At 31.5% G+C, this 22,847-nt stretch overlaps 4 protein-coding genes across 13 annotated transcripts in view; 1 reads left to right on the top strand and 3 right to left on the bottom strand.

Annotated features, from left to right (window-relative positions):
• Nucleotides 1–2,040: 2,040 nt before the first annotated feature.
• On the bottom strand, nucleotides 2,041–3,695 carry LOC126768578 (NADH dehydrogenase [ubiquinone] 1 beta subcomplex subunit 7). 2 transcript variants are annotated; one of them, XM_050486771.1, is made up of 4 exons: nucleotides 3,632–3,695; nucleotides 3,409–3,540; nucleotides 3,101–3,269; nucleotides 2,041–2,186 (listed from the first exon to the last, which is right to left on the bottom strand). In XM_050486771.1, the coding sequence occupies exons 2-4, from the start codon at nucleotides 3,515–3,517 to the stop codon at nucleotides 2,108–2,110; spliced, it is 357 nt and encodes a 118-aa protein (XP_050342728.1). In that variant the 5' UTR covers nucleotides 3,518–3,540; nucleotides 3,632–3,695; the 3' UTR covers nucleotides 2,041–2,107. The 2 variants fall into 2 exon arrangements, with proteins under 2 accessions (XP_050342728.1, XP_050342727.1); XM_050486770.1 differs by having other exon boundaries at nucleotides 3,409–3,642.
• Nucleotides 3,696–6,206: 2,511 nt separating this feature from the next.
• On the top strand, nucleotides 6,207–9,252 carry LOC126768548 (serine/threonine-protein kinase Nek8-like). The gene is made up of 6 exons (XM_050486726.1): nucleotides 6,207–6,328; nucleotides 6,486–6,576; nucleotides 7,135–7,305; nucleotides 7,785–7,945; nucleotides 8,316–8,466; nucleotides 8,956–9,252. Exons 1-6 carry the CDS (start codon nucleotides 6,258–6,260, stop codon nucleotides 9,187–9,189), a joined length of 879 nt encoding a protein of 292 aa, XP_050342683.1. The 5' UTR covers nucleotides 6,207–6,257; the 3' UTR covers nucleotides 9,190–9,252.
• LOC126768560 (U2 small nuclear ribonucleoprotein A') lies at nucleotides 9,243–12,419 on the bottom strand. Of its 2 annotated transcripts, none has more exons than XM_050486744.1 (6): nucleotides 12,224–12,419; nucleotides 11,815–11,962; nucleotides 11,529–11,693; nucleotides 11,153–11,337; nucleotides 10,802–10,954; nucleotides 9,243–9,595 (listed from the first exon to the last, which is right to left on the bottom strand). In XM_050486744.1, the coding sequence occupies exons 1-6, from the start codon at nucleotides 12,303–12,305 to the stop codon at nucleotides 9,549–9,551; spliced, it is 780 nt and encodes a 259-aa protein (XP_050342701.1). In that variant the 5' UTR covers nucleotides 12,306–12,419; the 3' UTR covers nucleotides 9,243–9,548. The 2 variants fall into 2 exon arrangements, with proteins under 2 accessions (XP_050342701.1, XP_050342702.1); XM_050486745.1 differs by having other exon boundaries at nucleotides 9,243–9,592.
• A 4,283-nt stretch (nucleotides 12,420–16,702) lies between these two features.
• Nucleotides 16,703–22,847, bottom strand: part of LOC126768474 (cAMP-specific 3',5'-cyclic phosphodiesterase) — a 341,168-nt gene continuing 335,023 nt past the window's right edge. For 7 of the 8 annotated variants that reach the window (XM_050486608.1, XM_050486611.1, XM_050486605.1 and 4 more), the window contains 3 exons: nucleotides 20,761–20,879; nucleotides 19,492–20,619; nucleotides 16,703–19,266 (listed from right to left, as the gene is read on the bottom strand). In XM_050486608.1, coding sequence (XP_050342565.1) covers nucleotides 19,204–19,266; nucleotides 19,492–20,619; nucleotides 20,761–20,879 — 1,310 coding nt within the window. In that variant the 3' untranslated portion in view covers nucleotides 16,703–19,203. The remainder of the gene's footprint in view (nucleotides 19,267–19,491; nucleotides 20,620–20,760; nucleotides 20,880–22,847) is intronic. The other variant, XM_050486606.1, reaches the window with a different exon arrangement.

Genomic DNA, 22,847 nt, shown 5'->3' with positions numbered 1-22,847 from the left:
AGTTAAATTTTACATTAAGGCATAAAATTGCATGTCAATAAATACTAGCGTAAAAGCAATCAGTCATGATTACAACAAACTATCACAAACAATACAGATCCTTCTAGTAACCAACCAATAGGGTAAAAGTTACATGAGCACTATGTTTTAAGCAATGGCAACATTATCAGTCTTATTCTAAGGGTTGTCATTATTGTTGCTACCTATCTAAGATCATTACGTTCATTCTTTGTAATGTCAATACTTCCTTTCCGTTGTAGTAATTTCGCAACCTGAAACTAATAAATATCATTTTAATATATCATATTGCTAAATAGCTTACGCAATGTAAAATAAAAAAGCTCGTCAAAAATTAAAAGCACAAAAATATTTTTGTCATTGTTTATTTATCTAATTTGTAAAATTTTTTTAATTTGTAAAAAATTACGAGAAATCATATTTTTATAAAATTCGAGACAACTATATTTGAATCATGCCTCGATTTTTTAATTATTGCGACGAAGACGACTTGTATCATAATTATGTACATATCATACTAGCTTACTAGTTATTACCATATAAAATATAAAAAAATATTTATGTGTTTACATTTAATAAACTATATTAAAAATAGCCTATCACTTTATGACATAATGCTTGCCAAAACTATAACAGAGATAAAAAAAAACTTTATATGAGATCAAATTCTTCAAATTCTCAATAGAAAATCAGCGAAAGCTGTATAATATCTATATTTTCTAAATTTATAAATAACTCACGATAAACGTTTTTTGACTATACTTATAACGTTGCATCCTCTACGCAACGTTTATCTGTATTGAGTAGTTAATGCTTTGCTTTTTCTTCTTTCAAAATTCAAATGTCAAATCTATGACTGAAAGATAGTAATAAATGTTTAACTAAATAGCCGATGTGTAACGTTTATATAGCGCTCAAATAGCGTAGATACGCACCAGAAAACGGGGAAAAAACGTTTATGTGTATTAAGATCATTTTAATGTTAAAAAAAGGGAAAAAATGACGACATTACCTGTGCCTACATTATGCGTGCCTGACGAATTTCGATTATGTCAGCGTTGTTTTCATTTAATAGAAATCGCATTTAACGTCAACGCTATAGAATAAGTAAAAAACTCGTGCTAATGTAATTTATTTTGATAATCATATATAAAACCTTATCAAAATGAACACCAATACAATATTATACGTTTTATGCATATAAATATTGCCTACAATTCTATGCGGTAGTTTGAAATATTACGAGATATTTAAATAAACGTATAAAAAAATACGGGGAGCGTGTTGTGAACGACGTATTCATAATTTTGTTTATAATTTTATTTTCTTATATATTCCATAATATTACACGTATTAAACGTAATTTTTCATTTAATCATGAATGTTTTTAGCTACTGACATTTCGTAATTACCCTCATTCGAGTTATCATTTATATTAATAATATTTTTTTCTTAACAGGTCTTGAAATACTAATCAGTATATGAAAAACTATATATATATATATTTAACATCTCGTTTTTTTTTAAACAACTTATATAACTTCATTATTACTATGTATTATATATTTTAGTCCACAATATATTTACAATACATAATAATTCAAATGACAAAAATAGTTGACTATACCTGATAAAAAAAAACAAATAATAGATATATAAAACATTATGCATTTTTAACACAGATTATGTATAAATTTTAGCTTCCTGCACTCCCTCTATGTAACTTAAACTGCCAAATTTGTGTGCATAATATACTTTTAAAAGGTTATAAAGTTTTCTGTTCCCGTATCAAACTATAGATATTAAAATAATTCTATATTACATAATTTCAAATTTGATAGGACTTAGTCTTTCTTTCTCCATCAACCAATATATAGATGACAGCAATTTATTTTATTATAATATCAAATAAAAGATCACCATTATCAGTTTTATAGTTAAAAAAAAACCTTAGATGCAGTGATTATAAAACTTATTAGAAAATAATATATTGTAGGTTGCTAACAAAAATGAAATAAAGAATTATTTTTTGCCACGATCTATTTATTTTCGTATTTACAAATTCTTATATATTTTTCAATGCTGAAACCTACGCAACACCGACGAGTCTGTTCTCTCTCAATCGCAGGCGGCGCTCACGTTCAAATTCTTTCATACGAAGCATATAACTGAAAAGTAGTACATTAAATATTCAGCATCTTTTAAAATGCTGTTAAACCAATATTAATAGCCTTCCTAATAAAACTCGATTATTGGGTGGTTAGTATTGTTAAATAAGGTAGTATTAACTTCTTTCAAATGTCAAATTAAAAACAACAGAAAAGAAGAATTAGTGTCTAATCAGCTGCTGAGCAATGATAATAAGTCCTTACTTATATATTTGTTTCTACAAAAGATTTTTTAATTATGAATTACTGGTAGTGCATTTACCTGTATTTGCTTATTTTATGTTATACACCATATAATATGCATAATCATAGGAGAAGTTATTTAATATTTGGGACATAAAGTATGATTAATTCTGTAATTTTTCCTTATCCAAGTCTTAAGTCATGTGTTTATCAATACTCAATACCAATGCCTATAACTTATTCAAACCACAAGAGGAATAACTACAAATAAGCAACTTTGACACCAATATTTTTAGTCACAGATATCAATTGATGCTTTATAATTGGTTGAGATCTTGAATAATCTATGACATTCACTATGGATTCGCCAAAAATGGTCCGCGAATTTGTAATCAGAACTTAGAAGGTAAAAATAATGTGGATATAACTTGTTAAGTGGCTTAGTGTTGTAAATATAAATAAAGAAAGGTAAATTAATCAAGAACTGTTTATAGGGAGTAATACAGCAGAACAATAAGAAAATCATATACAATTTTTTAAATCTACATTTTGTTTACCTTTATTCCTACTCTGATTGGAATAGGGTATATGTAAGGTCATATGCAAGTATGCACTACTAATTTAATAGTATTATGTTCATTCTTTCTCTTATATATTTTGTTCTAGTAATTGTATTAAGTATAATAATATAATTTTCAAAGACACAAATATAAATATCAAATTAAACTTACTCTTGATGTTCACAATTTAAATAATCGTGTTTTTCGTGAGCACATTTATACAACATTGGCATATTCTTGTAACGGCATACTTGGTATTCAAGCAAATAATGGGAACAATAATCACGATATTTTGGTGGGATTCTAGCCGAGACCAAGTCCTCCTCCTTAGCGATCATTTCTGAAATGTTGTATAGTGACCATTATGTAACAATATTTACGATGTCTTGCTTCGTTCTCTAAAATTATTTTTGGTTCAAATGCATGTACATATAAATAAAAAAAAATATATTCAAGACCGTTTTATTTAACTGCTTTACCTCGTTGTTTTCGATTGAAAGAAAATCCATCCTGGGGATTAAATGTAGGATTATCGTCCATATGAAGGTCTACATTTCGAGCATTAAATGATCCCATTATTTGCCCCATACTGGCGGCTTTAATGAATATTCCTAAAATTTAAATATAGATCAACTTTTAGTTAAAAGATCAGATATTTAATAATAATTTTAGGTTTTAATATGGCATAGTTTTTTAACTGACACTAAAATGACAGCTGTTGTCTGTCACTGTCACGATATGCTCACAGAGTATGTGACAAATGCCAATGTGAAGCAGTGCTACAATTAGGTAGATGTAAATTAAAAAAATATATTATTTTTTTTGTACTAAAATAATCTTTACACGATTATAATAACATGTGTGAAAACATTATGATTATATCATGCAAACTTTTTTTTATAAACAAATCAATTTAGGCGCTCTCGTATAATTCTTGCTAAGTCAGAATTTTGACTGTGATGTCATTTCGTTATTGCGAGCGGCTCTTTTGCGATACGCGCGTTGATAATTTTGTATTTATTTTATCCTTTTTTGTGATTTGACGCCCCACACATTCTTTTACTTATTATAATATTAGAACGATTATTAATATATGCTAAAATAAGAGCAGTAATTTCACGTAGACTAACAAATAATCTTCCGAAAGTCGATCTTATGATTGCGTATTCTTTCACAAATCACTCGAAATATATTAGTGAGCTTATTGTTATTGTTTATTTTAATTGTTTTGTTAATGCAGATTGATCATAACTGTGATCGGCAATAAATTCGTATTCTTTATGTAGATACTAGTACTTTCCCTTTTCGATAGAAGATAATATTGATATAGAATATAATATAAATTTCTTACATTTTAATTTTACTTACACAGTTCGGGGGGCGATAGTTACGATATAGAGCCACGGCATATTATTGTAAATTTTTATCTGATAAATGTGCTAATAAAAATAACAATCTCGAATGTGAAGGATGCAAACATACTATGTCATTGGTCACATAAGATGTGAGGAGTTTACTACTTTTAATGAAATAAACTGTTACTGGAAGAAACCTTTTTTTATGTAAAAGGGCTTACAAGCAGGAGGTTCTCCTGATGGAAAGTGATTACCACTGTCCAAGGACAGCAATACCGGAGTGCTTGCAGGTGCGTTGTCGGCCTTAAAAGCCTTAGGCTTTTCTTAAAGGTTTCTATGTCATAATGGTTCGGAAAAGTCACCTGACAGGCTGTCGCACAGCCACTGCGGACTATATTACCCGGCGGCAGGAAATGATTTAAAAATAGCGCTGTAGTAGTGAATTTCTAAACATCGAGATGGTATGGATGGAATTTAGAATTTAGACACGATGTCCGGTGGTGAAATTCAGCGCATGGGATTAATCTAAACAGTTCCTCAGAGCATTTTCCGTAAAAGATGCGATAGAAGATGCAGAGTGATAACATCTCTTTCGCCCAGAGTTGAGAGCAGTACTCCATGTGGGGCTGAATTTTCCCCTTGTAGAATTTTAGGCCAGGAGCTGACGTGAAGTACTGACTTACCTTGTTGAGCACACAAAACTAAGAAGTTAATACTTCACCTTCCAATAGACGGCGGAACCTAACGTCCGCTTTACTGGATTTGGTAGCGAGCCAGTATTCTCAAAATAATATGGGAAATGACAAAAGGTGTCATTTAAGAATTCATTGCGCAAACTTGTGTCATATTGAGGTTGAGTGAGGTTGAGGTGAGGACCAAGTTTGATAGGCCCAATACCAGGCTTTAGTTTGGTTTTATTTTGGCTTTGTTTAATAAACACTTGTGATTTCAGACACAAATTTATACTCATCGACGTGTTCCCGACAAATATTAGCGCCGGCGGTGTATAAGGCGTCTACAGTGCTGTCGTCTGCCAACATTGAATGATGCTACTTTGCACATGTCATTAATATGCAGAAGAAGTAGATTAGGTGATAACACGCATCCTTGTGGAACACTATAATTGACGAATTTTAAGTCATAGCATGCACCGTCGATGTGTGATGCACTTGTTTTTGTTGATATTTATGGAAAAAGTAATTTTCCTGAGTTCTATTTCTTGAATTAGTATGCTATGGTACTGTAAAATAAATATATGAAAGTTTTCTTTAAACTAACCGAAATATAAATGAAATAAAGAATAACGCGTTGGGCGATGTAACGTCACGCGTCGATCGGTCGCTCCAGCAAAGAATTGAAGAAAAGAAATTTATTCGTCAGTATTTTTTATATTTTAAGTAAGATTTTTTGAGACCATAAAAAAATAAACTCATCCTCCTAATTTCCAACCTCTGAGAAGCATCGGGAGAGATGCTTGCAATGCCCCTAGGATCATCTTGCAATGCCGTTTTCGCCTAACCGATGAAGTGAAATAAATATTAGGTAAAAAAACAAAAAGCAAAGCAAGTACTATAAGCAGTTGTAAACTTGAAATTAACCCGATTAAATTGAACTTCCTATAAAATATACAATATATATATATATATATATATATATATATATATATATATTTATCGATATTGGTTTAAATATATATATATATATATATATATATATATATATATAAACCAATATCGATAAATATCGCTCATCGCTATCCGCGACAAAGGGACTAATAGTGAGCGTTGCGGGTGTAGAGGGTCATATTTTTTGCGTTGAGATTGAGACCACACTCGTGGTTAAAGTTCATAGACGAGTGTAGAGTCAGCTTTACATAGAAGATTACTATTTTAAATAAAGAGTAAAAAGCAGGTAGTCTGATAATAATATTTGTAATTTTTTTAAAGAAATGAATAACGTGTATTGTAATAAATATGGATTTTAAGAAGAGATTTAAAAAACATAATTTGAAGATATTGAAGACTATAGGGAAAGGCACTTATGGGTATGATAATATTGCATCAAATTACCTCATTATATTTAATAAAATAACTATGCGTAGCAGTAGTATTTTACTCATATATTACATCGTAGACAATGTTTTTTAATATTTGTAATTGTATTATAATAAATAATAATAAATGTCTTTTTTATTGCAACAGAAATGTTTATTTGTGTGAAATGGTGAAAAGCAGTATGTTGACGATAGTAAAAGATATAGAATTAAATATAAAAATACAAGATCACAAGCAGGTAAACTGATTAAGTGTACTTATATTTACTGTAAAATTAAATTTTAATTAAAAGAGCTCCTCTGAGAACTCTAAATATTTTTTATCATACAATCGCACCTTTTTTCTTAACCTTTTAATTATAGCCCATCAAAAAATTGCTTAACGTAACTATTTTTTTCCAATCATTATACCTGCCATAGTTTTGCAAGCAGCTACCCTAGCTAGCTAGCTGGGCGTTCGCTACATTATCATTTTGTAATCTTCGGTGCCCATTGCTGTCTTTGAGTGCAATCTAAGTTGGTCGACATAAGGTAGAGATGCGAATATTATGTATAATGACTACTTTTGAGTGGCGAACGCCACGGAAGCTTTACCTTTAATCCGGCCAACATAGATTGCGCGTAATGTTCTTTATATCAGTTGTGTTTAGATTTCACAACATCCACTATTGTCATGAGAAATTTGAACATTATTACAATAATTACTTACTAACATATTAAAGTGTTATGAAATGTGAGTTATGAAGTCTTATTTAGAGATTTGAGTGAAAAGAGTGTATTTTATACATTTTTTTCAGGAAATAGAGAACGAAGTTAAGATATTATCAAAAATGAATCATCCTAATATAATAAAATTTTATGAATGTTATTATTTAGATAATCAAGTAATGATATGTATGGAATATGCTGTTAGCGGGAATTTAGCGGAATACATGTATCAGCGATGTCCAGAATTAATAAAACAGCAGGTAACTTTCAACAGGTACTCGTCTAAGTAATGTAATAATGTTATTGTAAAACTCTTTCGTATAATAAGTAAACGTTATTTTCATACTTACTCTCAACGCGATAGTAATAGGAATGTACCGTTGCGGCAATATATTCATAAATACACTTATCACATATTCTACCGTCAAACAGTAATACTTAGTATTGTTGTGTTCCGGTTTGAAGGATAAGTAAGTACAGGTACAAGGGATTTGGAACACCTAAGTTGTCATTGCTGGTGGCGTACTGGCGATGTGAGGAATGGTTAATATTTCTTTCAGCACCAAAGCCAATGAGCCAGATCGCTCGTTTGCCCGGCCGCTTACATGTTTTATAAAAAAATATATATTACCAGGGTAAAACCAGTTATTGTAGAATAATATATATAAATACGTAAGTAATACAAAAATTACCTAACGTATAAAAGTGCAACCAATATAATAAGGTCTTTTTTTCACAGGAGATATTATTCTTTTTTTGCCAAGTATTGTTGGGAGTTAGTTACATTCACAAATTACATATAATTCATAGGGATTTGAAAGCTGAAAATATTCTTTTGACGGGAAGTAATGGAGTTATCGTAAAAATTGGTGACTTCGGTATCTCTAAAATGTTGGCTAGGTAGGTTTTAGAAAATATTAATGTAGCTAAAACTTACCGTACGAACTTGCTGTATTATTATTACACCCTATAGTATTGTATATGTTTTACTGCTCTATTTACCTATTACTTACATAAGGGGGAATCTGGCAGACCCTACTCGCTCATAAGCCTTCTTTCGTACTGTCTTGTTATATAAATACTCTCTAAGATATTCCTTTAGACAATTTATACATTTATAAACTAGTTCGGTTTAAATCGCATATTTAGGACTAATATGTAAAGCCGTGAAAACAATTTAAGCCCCTTCATAATCAGTTGCTTAAATTTGTAATCACTTATGCGTATTTATAATTATTAAGTATTAATTTTATTTAAACAATATTTTCAGTGCGAAAAAAACCTCGACTGTAATTGGCACTCCATATTATTTGGCACCCGAATTATGCGAGGGAAAGCCATATGATACAAAAAGTGACGTATGGGCTTTAGGTTGTTTACTTTACGAAATGTGCACACATCGAAGAGCGTTTGAATCCGAGGTATGTATGACAAGTCAACATCAATATTATTTTGTTGTCTCAAGTTTTAAAAATACAGTCATCGTAAACAAGTGCGATGATATAAAAACTAATTCCGTCTCTTTTTGTTTGTGTTTAATATTTCACAAATTACATTATGTCCATGTGACCGAATGGTCATCTTCAATGGTCTTCATTTTCCAGTGCAGTTGGATCTGTCTATACTTTTATATAGGCCCCAGAGTATTGCCGAAATAGCCATTGAATATAACACGCGGTTATTATAGTCGAAATCTGGTGAAGCATCACAGAATTTTCATCATAAGATCGTATATACTTAATATTCATCTCGTCAATCAAGAAACAATTCTTGTATTGGATGAAATTCTACAAGTATCCACTAATCCAGCTAGAACACTAGAGCAGCGTGGTAGAATAAGATTTTATCTCCTCTGCATTGCAATAACAGTCACGTATATGATTATTTCTTATTAAAACTCCTTATTTCAGACTCTTGTTGGATTGGTCAGGGCTATAACATGTGGAAGTGTCCACCCAGTTGATTTAACTGTTTATGACAGAGGTATTCAGGACCTTATTGACTCTATGCTATCTATTTTGCCAGACAAAAGGCCAACAATCAAAGAAGTCATGGGAAAAAAGAGTATTCTGGAAATGATATATGTTGTATATTTAGATGCTGGTAATGATGAATTGTTGAGCTTAAAATTTAATAATTTGTAATGAATTTTAACATAGTAGTAGTAATATTAGATGACATTGAAATAAAACAATAATTATGATTCATATTTAGTTTTATTTGTTAAGAAAAAAAAGATATTTTGCTCAAAAGTAAGTTTATAAATGACCCAATATAGTTTCCTGTTTCATTATTATTATTTTTAGGGGTCATTTTAATAAGGAGTAGGAGCAAGAACCACTCATACTTATTTGGTAGTTATGTAGTATCTGCCTTTGAAGCCAAATATGCTAATTGTAATGAAACACCTGTTCTTATCAGCTTAATAATAAAATAACATAATTTTAGGATGTGTATCTGTTCTTATAGCTGTAACACCTGGTTGTAAAACAAACCTTTTGCTCTATTGGCCGTTTGTTTGATCCGTCTCCATTTCTTCATCTTCATCTTCTGAAATATGGAACCATTAAAGATGATTACAACATAATAAATACGTATTGATATCTCTAACTCATTATACATATATTTTTACATATCCAATGTTTATCCCAAGTTTTTCTTCAAGAAAACTGCCCTGTACGCTTAGCCAGAACATTGTGCACTCACTACCCTCTATCTCGAAAATTGTTGAACGCATAAAAAAGTGTTTATATTAAAATTTTGTCCCAAATTGTATGCTATAATTTCTATAATACATAATTTTAACGTCATTGGAGCTATAAAGGCCGAGATAATCGACAAATTGTAGATATATATGAGTTTTCAGCTTATTATCTTGAGATTGATCCCAATTTGACAGGACTTATTAGTTTATTATTTTAATTACTTAATTGATCGATCACCTATAATATTATTTTAAACTCTGAATACTGTATTGGTAAATGGCATGTTTGTTTTATCCAATTTCTTAGTAAGTCATATTTTAAAATTATAATCATAGTATAAAACCTAGGGTTATTATGACAAAAATATATATAGACAGTATATAGGCATTTTCACAGACTGCTGTGTTCTGTCTGTGTCTGTTTTTACACTAGCTTTCTTAACTTTCAAATACATAATTTTGGTGTTAGAACTCAGTTTTGAAATGTTTCTAAAGTGTATAATAATTATTATTTGATAGAAAAAAAAAAATTGTTGTAAAATATATAATATATCTAAAGGTCTAGTAGATTTTTTTTTATTGAATAGGAAGGTGGACTACCATATGGGCCACCTGATGGAAAGTGGTCACCAATGCCCATAAACATTGGCATTGTAAGAAATGTTAACCATCGCTTACATCACCAATGCGCCACCAACCCTGGGAACTAAGATGTTATGTCCCTTGTGCCTGTAATTACACTGGCTCACTGACTCTTCCAACCGGAACACGACAATACCAAATACTGCTGTTTTGCAGTAGAATACCTGCTGAGTGGGTGGTACCTATCCAGACAAGCTTCCATAAAACTCTACCACCAGTAAAACTTAATAAAGAAATATATTTTTTATTTATCTAAAGAACTATAGTTAATATGCAATTGAAGTTATTGATATGCTACTTGTTTAGATATATACCAAAGGCTAAAATGAAGAATTTTTATTGCAAATTTCAAAGTCATTATCATCATCAGGTATATGTATAATTTTTTTGTGTAAAGAAAAAAAACTTACGCTGTCCATTTGTTGGGTTGGACTGAGGCTGTAATGGTTTCTGTCCAGGTATTTGTCCAGATTGTAACATTCTTGTTAGCCGCTCAACTTCATGTAGAGATGAAGCATTCTTAATTGCTTCTCTTATTTTATGAATTTCTTGAGGTGTAAGATCTAAAAGAGTTTTTAATGCATATGTGACTAGTAAGTTTATACTTTTGATGGTGACATTATGCTGTCCCATGAAAATGATACTAATAATTCAGTTTTAAATTCCGTATTATACACATGTAATTTATAATTAACTCTAATCAGGTATTTATGTTTAAAATTATATAGGAAATATGTGCTTATACAAAAACCAACACTCACTTGTAACTTTAGGATCTGGCATGTTTCCACCAGGCACAAAAGTTTTGGCTTTTCTTGTGATTTCCTTCTGTATTTCCTTTCCTTTTTTGCTCTTAAATAGAATGTTAGCTTCATCTCTTTCTTTTTGCTTTATTTTTTTAAAATCTAATAATCTTAGTTCAGGTAATTTGAAAGCTACATATGCTCTGAAAATGTAAATATCCTTTTAATACATATGTAATTAATTTAAAAATTATTCATGAAATTATTGATATAAAACATTCAACTTATATAATTTTCGCCATAAGATAATAATGCAGTTGCCATATTTACTTAGTAAGTTTTAATAAAATATCAGTTGTATGTTGTGACTCCCATACTTATTCTAAATAATTACCTGTAGTGTTGTTTATTTGCTACAGGATTATGCATAAGTGAAAGTGTTCGTAATTTTGTAAGCGTAGCCAATGGATCCAAATCACCTAACTCAGAAATGTTATTATTCGTCAATATGAGTGACTCCAGATTAGGTAAATATTGTTCCAAATTTTCACTTAAGCGCCTGTAAATAAAAAAAATAATAATTTGAAAAACTATATAATCATTACAGTAATCTTAAATTGTTTAGTATGCAATTATAAAAACATCTCAGATTGATGTATTCATTACAAATATACACTTACACTATCCTGTTGTTGTTGAGAAGCAAACATTTAAGTCGTTTTAATAAGGGAAAACCATCCAACTTTCTGACATCATTATCAGAAAAATCTATTGTATCAAACTGATCTAAAGTTGCACCCAAATTTTCAATTTGAGGAATTTTGTAACCTAAAAAAACACTAATGTTTTCACTCCAGTAGTTATAAACAAAAATATGAGGGTAAGTTAAGAGTTAATATATATAGGCCTCTGCATCTTTGACAGATGATTTAAGCGGCATCGCGAAGGATAAGATAAGAGTTAATAGTATCAATAAAAAAAGGTTAACAATTAACATTGAAATTGCTTGTAAATTTTGTTAAAGTGGAGTAGAAGATGCCTATTTTGAAAATTTTAAGCTAAAATAAATTTCTTTTGTATAAAACTAACCTCTGAGATCTAGTTCGCGATCTCTACAGGGGTTAATATACTGCATGGAGTTTTGGATGAGTTCCGTAGTAAGCTTTACCATATTGATATTCTTTTAAATATGTAAATACAAAATTCACAATTTTATTTCCATAAAACATATATATGTTGTCATTAAAATTACAATTTACATTTACAAGCAACGCTTTGAATTGAAACTTAAAATAGACATAGACAATAGCCTGACACAGTCACAGAGTATACAACAGCAGCCACTATAACCATAAACCAGCCAGTAACCAGCAACCTGAAATATTAAATATCTTTAATTCGTGGAAAATATTTTTAACTAGTTACCTACTTCACAAGATTGAAGGTAATATTATAACATGATATTTTTTCTAATTAAAGAGAAATAAACAATTTGTATTGGGTATAATAAAGTAAATGTCAATTAGAAAGCGATCATAATAATATAAAGTCAATTTTTATTTGTAAAATATATTTTATTAATCAAAGTATTATTAACTCTTTAAAGGCGGTTTGGACTCTACTACCACTTGCCATCAGATGGAGTAGTGTAATTTGCCATCCCGGCATATATACAGTACAGTACAGTAACAGCCTGTAAATGTCCCACTGCTGGGCTAAGGCCTCCTCTCCCTTTTTTGAGGAGAAGGTTTGGAGCTTATTTTGCCACGCTGCTCCAGTGCGGGTTGGTAGAATACACATGTGGCAGAATTTCGATGAAATTAGACACATGCAGGTTTCCTCACGATGTTTTCCTTCACCGAAAAGCACGAGATGAATTATAAACAGAAATTAAGCATATGTAAATTCAGAGGTGCTCGCCCGGGTTTGAACCCACGTTCATCGGTTAAGATTCACGCGTTCTTACCACTGGGCCATCTCGACTTATACCGGCATATATATAAAAAAAAAAAATTACTTAGTTACTTTAAGGATTATTACTTATTTCAATATATTTAATTCAATGAGCTGTAGAGTATAAATTAAAAGTTATATAAGTAAATATTAATATTTATGAGAAATCTATATATTACGTCCATACATATGAAATTGGCGTTTTGTACGAGAGGAATATAAAGTCAATTTTTTTTTTGTAAAATATATTTTATTAATCAATGTATGCACCGTTGTTATTTATGCAATTTTGCCATCTCATAGGTAGTTCATTGATCCCTTTACTAAAAAAAACATGGGGACGAGAATCAATAAACTCTTTGAAGGCGGTTTGGACTGCCGCATCGGAGTTAAAAAAAATCCATGTAAGAAGTTGTCCAAATTCTGGCAGATATGGTAATCTGTTGGAGCAAGGTCCGGGGAGTACGGTGTATGTCGCAGACATTCCAATTGTAGCTCATCTAATATTATATATATTATATTATTATATATATTATATTATTATATATATTATATATATTATATTTAATAGTGGTTGTTTGTAGTGCAATGTGAGGTCTTGCGCTTTCGTGAAGCAGCAGTGGCTAAGAGCGATTGACCAATCTCGGTTGTTTAGCAGCCAGTTCTTCCTTCATGGTTTGCAGTTGCTGACAATAGATATCTGCCGTAATCGTTTGGCCAGATTTTAGAAAGCTGTAGCGAACGACACCGGCGCTAGTCCACAAAACACTCACAAGTAACTTTTTCAGAGTCAATTTTCGTTTAGGGCAGGATTTGGCTGGGTCTCCAGGGTTCAGCCATTGTGACGAGCGCTTCCGATTATCGAACAGTATGTACTTTTCACCACAAGTAATGACACAATATAAAATCCCTTCATTATTGTGTCGGTTGAGCAAAGTAACATAGCAGTCGACGCGTGTTTGCAAGTTCGATTCACTCAATTCATGAGGTACACATCGTTCAAGCTTTTTTACTTTCCCGATTTGATTCAAGTGGATACAGTTTTATCACTTACCTCGAAGTCTGCAGCTATCTTTGAAGTGCTTTGTGATGGATCCGCTTCCACAATAGCCTTTAATTCATCATTTTCCACTTTGGTCTCTAGCCGTCCACGTTGAAATCAAAAACGTACCGTGCTTTCTTTTGAGACACCAGCGCCGTACACATAATTAATCCTTCGAGCTGTTTCTGCAGCACTGGTGCCACCGTAGAACTCGTACTTATAAATATTCCGATATTTCATGTTTTCCATTGTGTGGTAATAAGCGACGCCAAGGAAAAAAATAATGAGGAAAAAACAAATTAATGACTATTTTCAAAACTCAAATGTACCAGCTAAATGAATTTATAAATTTGAGTTTGGAATTCTTAACCAAAGAGGAGATATTTCAGGTCAAAGTGGTCAGTACGACAAAACGCTAATTTCATATGTAAGGACCTAAACTAATTTGGGGAATATACAAGATTACGTATATGTTTGGCATATACCACCAAGTAAATATGACATAAACAAAATACGTTAGTTTTCTAGTTTTTTCTGACGTTTTGATATTTTAGTCATACCCAATAGTTTGCGAGTCTTCCATAATTATAAACACAAATTAAGCACATGAACATTTAGTGGTGCTTACCCGTGTCAGAATTCACAATCATCGGTTAAGATTCACGCATTCTAACCACTGGGCCATCTCGATTCACGCGTTCTAACCACTGGGCCATCTCGCATATAATGTTAATTTTATTTTATGTTGTCCACATTATAATATATTTTTTGTTGCCTATTTTTCATTTGAAGTGTTTTACCCATTTCTTATGGTTGTTCATTTCGCTAACTTACACATGTTTACCTAAAACTTTATTAGTATCTTTTGCGACACAAGAAAGAGCTTTCTTTGGTCCTCTTAGATTCGTTATTAAATGAGATGATTCTCATCTCAGGAGTTACTCAGCTATTTTTCATTTTATCATTACACATGTAGCTGATATAAATACTAGCTGTACGTTGTAGATTCGCCCGCGTAGAGCTTGGTTCGTGACGAAACTCCTTGCTTAGTTATTAATTATGATGATTAATGAAGTAATTTTTCACTGGTGGTAGGGCTTTGTGCAAGCTCGTCTGGGTAGGTACCACCTACTCATCAGATATTCTACCGCAAAACAGCAATACTTGATATTGTTGTGTTCCGGTTTGAAGGGTGAGTGAGCCAGTGTAATTACAGGCACAAGGGACATAAATCTTAGTTCCCAAGGTTGGTGGCGCATTGGCTATAAGTGATGGTTGACATTTCTTACAATGCCAATGTCTAAGGGCGTTTGGTGACCACTTACCATCAGGTGGCCCATAGCTCGTCCACCTTCCTATTCTATAAAAAAAAAAATAAAAAAAATAAAAAATAATACAAATATGACCTAAAAAATATTTAAATTGAAGCCATATAGCGATGCGAGACTGATTTCGATCCTGACCCCTGGGCTATTGGTCCGGGAGGTAGCATTGCATTTAGGTAGTGGTTTTACACCGATCGATTGCAATCATTTTCAATAGATTGAGTTCATTCAAGTGACTAATAAGTGAACCAAGTGTCAGCTGATGCACCCGCGATGGGTTTGGCTGTGGGAGGTTGCGAAAGTGGTAAAAAAAAAGTTATAGTTGAAACTTTTTTCATGAATAGTTAGCATCAGGGCGGGGTTTATGCGTCAGCTGCTCGAATGAAGTTGTATAAAAATATATAAAATAAAGTCTTAGTACGCCGGATGAAATTTAACCATGTGTAGCTTGTCCTTGATGGGCCTTGTATCAAAATATGATACGGGGTCCCCCTACCTAAACTGCGGCGTTCGTACGTGATACATTAATATACTTTGTTCACTGTTTTTTTTTTAATTTCGTTTTTTGCTATTTTTCTATCGTTTTATTTATACTTAAAGATTAATATATTTACCTCCAGTGGCCAATAAGAAAAACCCCCAGGCACGCGAATTTAGCGCCTTGACCGTCAACGAGTTAAACTAGCTTTACAAATTTATTTTTCAAATGTGTATATTTTCATTTTTTCTTTGTACTTTCTTGGGGTTCAAACTTACCTTACCTGATTTCATCAAAATGAGTTCGGTGGTTTAGTCGAAAAAATGTAACTGTCAGAGTAACACTTACTTTTCAATACTACGCATTTATAAAATGATTAGTATTGATATCTCGATATACTTAATAACGCATTAATCCCCACATTTACAATCTGAACTGGAAAATTTTTCCAAACAACTACTGAAATCGATAATAATTTTGATTATTAATAAAATAAATCACAGACCATGTTGAATTTCTTTCCTGATAGGGCTTAGTTGGTAAATATAATAAAGTGAATGGTAAACGTGAAAATCACTGCACACCAATATAAGAGACAAGCTTACAATCGAGTATTCTGGGTTTATTTTTAAACATTTGAGTTTTTTTTTAAATAATGCTTGTATGCTAGATTTAGTAGCTTTCGTAAGTAAAAAAACGTGCACTACTATTTCAAGAAGAATTTCGTAGGGTACTGAATCAATTACAGGTAAAAAATAAAACATACATAATTTACTTCAATTATTTTTTATTCTAAATACATTAATATTTTTAATCAACTCAAATATTCATTTAAACTATTACAAGCTATTTTACTTTAAACATAAATAATAAGTAATGCAAATGACCAGCATTGCACACTTTTAACTCGGTATTTATAATTTAACTAGGTTTTTATTCAATCTTAGTGTTAGTACTCCATACCGACAAACATATATAACACTGAAACCGAACTGCGAAATACTTATCAGTTAATTCTAAACAAGTAATTCGAAAAAGTGACATGCCAGATGCACATATACATAATATAATGAAATTAGGAAATCATTGTTCTTTGGTAGTTAGCTAACTGTGATAGATGACTTAAAGGTAGTTATTATGTGATTAAAACATTAGCGAATACTCGCCATCTGTGTATGTAGGTACATTATGGGTTTATTTTTAACCGCACCCATTCAATTATTAATATAGGTACACCAATTTATATTGAAATTAAGATTAACAACGAGCATATTAATAACTAGTTACACATTTTATTAGGTTTAAAGAGTTATTATCGGTATTTTTTGCCAAGACGGGCTATAGATTTCGTTCACATAAGAACTAGAAAAGATTAGGTGCGCACGTAGATATATCGCGCGACATCACACAGATCTAATAGTACAAACATTATTCAAGATAATTTACATACATATTATGTATATATTATAACACAAATGTTTCTAAGCGTAATGTTTCTATTACACACAATTGTAGTTAAGCGTTTTTTTTATTTTTTTTTGTCTTTGTACGACATCCTCTAATGCTATGCTTTTAAAATCAGACATTTCATAAACATGGCGACAGCATTCTTACGTATTCTCGCCGGATAAAATCTTAATTTATCTACGAAAATAATGTACATTGGACCTTCATTCTTGACACAGATGAATGATGGAGCTAATGACATTAAAAATACTTGTAAATAATACTTTTTATTATATGTACTATGTCTCAAGCATAAAAGCAAAAAAAATGAAATTTATCAATCAATCAAACAAATATCTTTTGAGTACATGAAAGTAAAGAGACCAGCTCACAAATATTTATAATTAAAAATAACATCGATGAATATAAAAAAATGCATACATACAAGTCATATTGCATCTTTTTTATAATATACCTATTACAAACTAGGTACAATAGTTGCCAGTTAACAATAATATGTATGAGAGATATATTCACAGTAATAGATCAGATTAGCGATGTTGTTCAACACCTAAAAAATATTACATATTGAAATGAGTTCTTTGCCACGTGTGGTGAATGTTGTGCGCAATTTTCAATGATAACTTATTTATGTTGCTATTGCAAGACCCGGCCCGTGCTCTATTTTACTTTGCACTTAATATTTATTTCAGCAAACATTTAAACTCTCAAGAAAAAATTTATTAGCAAAACACGCCTTTGTTAATACTTATAATAATAATGAAACGCTTCAAGACTTCAAGCCGTTAGTTGAATATACAAACATTATGTTCTAAGGGATTCACGACTTAAGTTTTTGGGTTAACAAACTAGAATAAAGTTTGTAATTTATAAAAATAATACATTACTCTAAAGAGAAAAAAAGAGGATCGCCAGCGATCCTTTTTACGAAATGAGGTGCTACTAGGTTAACAAATCAAGTAAAGCTATTTATCAGGATGAATTTGGTTTGCGTCTTACAGTAAGAGGCCGACCGAATATTCAACCGGTAGGTACTCAGAAAAAGACAAACAAGAAGTCTGAAAGGCATTTTAAAAATTTACCTTAAAATAGTTTTACATTTAGGAATACCTATTATGTTAATATATTTTCGTGAATAACATCATTATCGCAAACCCGTATTAAATATGAGAAACGTGGATGATATGACAATATAAATTACCCTTTCATACCAATTAATAAGCGTTTTCAATGTCCTTACTTAGCCGAATCGATACACGAAGTCGGCATCTAAAATCTACTTATACGACTTTACGAATCGAAGACAAACTACTCATGGGACTCGAACGAACGTAATGATCTTTTTTCTTTGGTTAACGAAACAAAAGTGATAGACGAAACTTGACTGTACAATCAGTGGAGGGACAATTTAGTCGTTAGGTAACTCTAAACAACAATGCAAAGTGATCACATAATATAAATATTTTTTGAAATGTCACGATGTATGGGTAATCGTTACATTTCGAGAGTAAGCGTCAACAAGTATTCAGTGGCATAGCTAGACGATTTTAAAGTACAAGTGGACCCCGAAATTCAAAAATATGCGTGCTTCTTCCCTTTAGGAGTAAGCCTCTGGGGTAGTCTACCTGAACTTCGGGGTCCTAATGAACAGATTGTCCAACGACAGCTACGCCACTGGCAAGTATTACTATCAACAAGAAACCACATCTGGGCGTTCGTCTTCTGCGTCCACCCTCTACTGCCAGAGCTTCCACCAAACCTGCATCCTTTCAGAGAGTTTCTTACAGATTCCCACTAGTTTCCGTCACATCCCACCATCACCCTCTCCTTCGCATTCTTCGGAACCTTCACCCTCTTCGAGTGTTACCTGGCAACATAGAATTGTTTTATAAAATATTAAAAAAAAATGGAAGTAAATTGTTCAAGCATGCATGAATGTAAGCACGTTACTGAAAAACATAATCTATTTTCAAATTACATTATATTGTAGCAGACTTGTTTTTAAAACTTAAAAGATTTAATTTTATATTAAAAATACATTGAATAATATTTTGATTGCTTTATTCCTAAGAAAAGTATTTTGTTTACTCACTTGAAAACGTATTTGTTCGGGGCGTTCATCTTCGGCTCCTGAATGTGTCTGTACTGGCGCAGGTGGCGGCGAAGGAGGTATCATGCTTTGGTAATAATCGCGATTCTCTTCTAGGGTATCTAAAATATCTTGAGCATCTGGATGCACAAGATCTGCCCAAGTCTCCCACAGTGGATGTACGATGTAGTCGATAAAACCAACTTGAGATTTTTCAATCGTCGCATTATGTCTGTCGCACATAGGACTAATATCCATGCCATGTTCCCGCTCTCGATCACCTTGTTGAAAGAATTCTTCCATAAGTAATGCTACCCATCGTTTATACAACGGTAATGGTTTTGTGGGATTGCTCAGATCGGCACAGTGTACGAGATTCTCCAAAACTTGTATTCGGTCTGTATAGTTGTCAAGTAATAATACTCCACTTCCAGCGACTTTCTTTGTTTCTACCATAGTTTTAAGATCTGCTAGTAGACTCATATGTTTTGACATGTCAGTTGAAAGCACCATATCAATGACCATTTTTCGTAATGTTTGCCTCTGCTTCTTATGAAGATTTACGAATATATCGCATCCGTCATTTTGTAGTAATTTAAACGCAACGGCAAGATGGTGATTTTCAAGAACAGACTCATCATTATACATAAGTGCCAATTCAGAACTAGAGTTTACGAGAAACTGGTTCGTAAGCCCCGGATGATCAACATCATGAACGCAGGCAGCAAACAAAGCAGCGCATACTTCTAGGGGCGTAAACACCGCATCGAGAGCGGGTGTATTCAGAAGTACATTTGTCGATTGTGTTACGTCTGCAGCGTGCAACGAGTTGTGGAACGGATTGTCACGTACGTAATGTTCTTCTAGAGTAACAGCAAAGGCAAGAAAAGTGCGTGCAGGGATTTGTAGCGTGGATAATAATTCCCGAGATGTAAAGGCGGCATAAGCGACAGCTGTGAGAGGGCGCCCACATGATAAATCTCCAATGCGGAAAATATCAACTCCCCAGCGATCTAGTTCGCCCAAACAGCGGCCTAACTCTTCTTCATGGGGTGTTTCAACTCCATATCTTGGGACACGTTCTCCTGTGAAGCTGTTCGTATGTGTAAGAGCCCTTTTCACGCCAGAAATCTGAAAAAAAAATGTATTATGTACAAATATGTCGAATGAAGTTTTTTATATCAATATATTTTATTGTTTAAATAATATCCTTTAAAGGACTGTATAATTTCTTAAAATAATTAGGAATTTTAATCAGTTGTGTTTACTTACTATACTTACTTGGGACATAGTAGCCCCTGGTCCGGCATGACGTGGTTTTTCTTTTTTCTTTGTCCTTTCAGTGGTTTCATCGACTTGTAGCGATGGTAAATCAAGCTCTTGTTGTTTATCTAGAAAAAGTAAATTTATAATTAATTTAATAACAAAATAACGTAATGTGACAAATGTAATAATTGAATACATAAATAATTAATAATATATGCAAATAAATTATTTATCTTAAATTTTTACAAGTCCTATACGTAGATAATGAGATATATTGTTTGATTAACAATGGAAATAGTTGATAACAGGAGTCGACGTGCGGTCTAGCAAATGTTATGATGACCTAGAATTAATAACAGAGTACAAACTGCGTATTGGAAATAGGAACACCTAATAAATTTTATTATCTGTGCCAAAATTGTGTCATTGGGTATCAATGCCGAAAGAAAGTAGGTAAAAATATGAAGTGCCTAATATGAATTATAATAATACACATTTTTGGGTCATCATTGCTATCAATGTTTTATAAGCAATTCATTTTATTAGTCTTCGATAAATCGATTTTATAAATGCTTTAAAATTAACAATAACACCATAAATCTGAATATTCTGATTTATTATTGGCGAGAAAATGATAATCTAATACGAATAAATAAACAAATATATTTTTTAATAAATGCAATACACATAATATGATTTACACGATGATTGTAAGTTATATTTAGCACCTATAGAGTTTTGTGACTAATTATCATTAAATTACACGACTAGATTAAAAAACTAAAATTAGTTTATTGAATAATCCAAATGAATACATAAGTACGTTACGATGGATTATTATCTCAGATTAATTTGATAGTACAAGTACCTCCTTACTGCGCGTTTATTTTCTAGAAAATCAAGCAAGTAATATAACGGCGCAGTGAGAGATATATAGATATAATATATTTTAATGTTTTTTGATGTACTAAAATAAAATCGAGCTCGTGGAACTTGTGGAAAAATATACAAATATTTTTGATTGAAAGAGACAACTTGTTTGTTTTACTTTAAAGGAATGTAAGTAATATTATCATATAATTATGTTTATAATTGCTTTTTTTGTTTGTTTTCTATGCATTCATGTATCGTTCATTTGTTTGAGTTAAAACTGTGCAGATATTGTAGACACTTAATAATATAAAATAATAATTAAAAAAGTTTCTGGCATAGTACCATCAACGTAACATAACTACATACACGCACAAGTGCACAATTCTTGCCGAATAATTTTTTACAAAAAAAAAAAAAATTAAGGAGGCATTGGAACGAGCGCCTAAGACGCATAAGTATTATATATTTTTAAAAGTTTAAATAATCTTTGTTAACAATAGTACAATTTGAAATGTATCTTTACATTAATTGAACTTTACTTTTAGTAAATAATATTATCAAAAGCATCGCGTAAGCGCGGAGAAGCAAAACAAATAAATTATGATCCCAATATGCCATCTCCAGCATATGTAAGACGGGCCTTGATATATAATTACTAGTACCTATTATTCCATTTTTAGTAAATAATATTGAAATTTACTAAAAATAATTAATTATACAGTTTACAACATAAATTGCCAAATAAAATGTTTTGGAATGCCAATAATATTCCTAGCATGCAAGTTATGTACATTAGCAGTTTGTAATACATTTTCGTTCAATGTTTATTTACGTATAAGAATTCCAAGAAATTACCGAACAGCCGAATATTTTGCTATCTAAGTTTGACTTTAATCTCTGTGAGATATTATAGTCTCATTCGGATCAATGAAGTACATAAAAAATACAATAATTAATGTGTAAAATAACAACAAAAAATTATTACACGAATTCGCATTTTATTTGATACGTTTAGACTTATGAACAATAATAGAAAACTTGAAATCAATCGATGATAATACGAAATGTCAATATAAAAATAGAATGAATTTGTTAAACATTGGAGGAACTTTATGTGACGTACGTTAATTGAAAATTGAAGAGACAAACAACAAAGAGAATATTTTTCTGTGTCATTTAATTTTAGCTTTTTTACTAAATTTCTATATGTAAACACGCGT

The sequence above is a fragment of the Nymphalis io genome, chromosome 5 (genome assembly GCF_905147045.1).
Source record: "Nymphalis io chromosome 5, ilAglIoxx1.1, whole genome shotgun sequence".
Taxonomy (NCBI): Eukaryota; Metazoa; Arthropoda; class Insecta; order Lepidoptera; family Nymphalidae; genus Nymphalis; species Nymphalis io.
This window is presented reverse-complemented; position numbering and strand designations above follow the sequence as displayed.

What these genes read in the sequence shown, in the direction of transcription:
- LOC126768578 (XM_050486771.1), bottom strand. Translation starts at nt 3,517, where the DNA reads ATGGGGCAAATAATGGGATCATTTAATGCTCGAAATGTAGACCTTCAT. An exon ending in TTTCAATCGAAAACAACGAG is followed by an intron (nt 3,270 to 3,408) that starts GTAAAGCAGTTA and finishes ACAACATTTCAG; the next exon opens with AAATGATCGCTAAGGAGGAG. An exon ending in TTAAATTGTGAACATCAAGA is followed by an intron (nt 2,187 to 3,100) that starts GTAAGTTTAATT and finishes ACTACTTTTCAG; the next exon opens with TTATATGCTTCGTATGAAAG.
- LOC126768548 (XM_050486726.1), top strand. Translation starts at nt 6,258, where the DNA reads ATGGATTTTAAGAAGAGATTTAAAAAACATAATTTGAAGATATTGAAG. An exon ending in CAGAATTAATAAAACAGCAG is followed by an intron (nt 7,306 to 7,784) that starts GTAACTTTCAAC and finishes TTTTTTTCACAG; the next exon opens with GAGATATTATTCTTTTTTTG. An exon ending in GAAGAGCGTTTGAATCCGAG is followed by an intron (nt 8,467 to 8,955) that starts GTATGTATGACA and finishes TCCTTATTTCAG; the next exon opens with ACTCTTGTTGGATTGGTCAG.
- LOC126768560 (XM_050486744.1), bottom strand. Translation starts at nt 12,305, where the DNA reads ATGGTAAAGCTTACTACGGAACTCATCCAAAACTCCATGCAGTATATT. An exon ending in CTCAACAACAACAGGATAGT is followed by an intron (nt 11,694 to 11,814) that starts GTAAGTGTATAT and finishes TTTTATTTACAG; the next exon opens with GCGCTTAAGTGAAAATTTGG. An exon ending in CAACCCAACAAATGGACAGC is followed by an intron (nt 9,596 to 10,801) that starts GTAAGTTTTTTT and finishes TCCATATTTCAG; the next exon opens with AAGATGAAGATGAAGAAATG.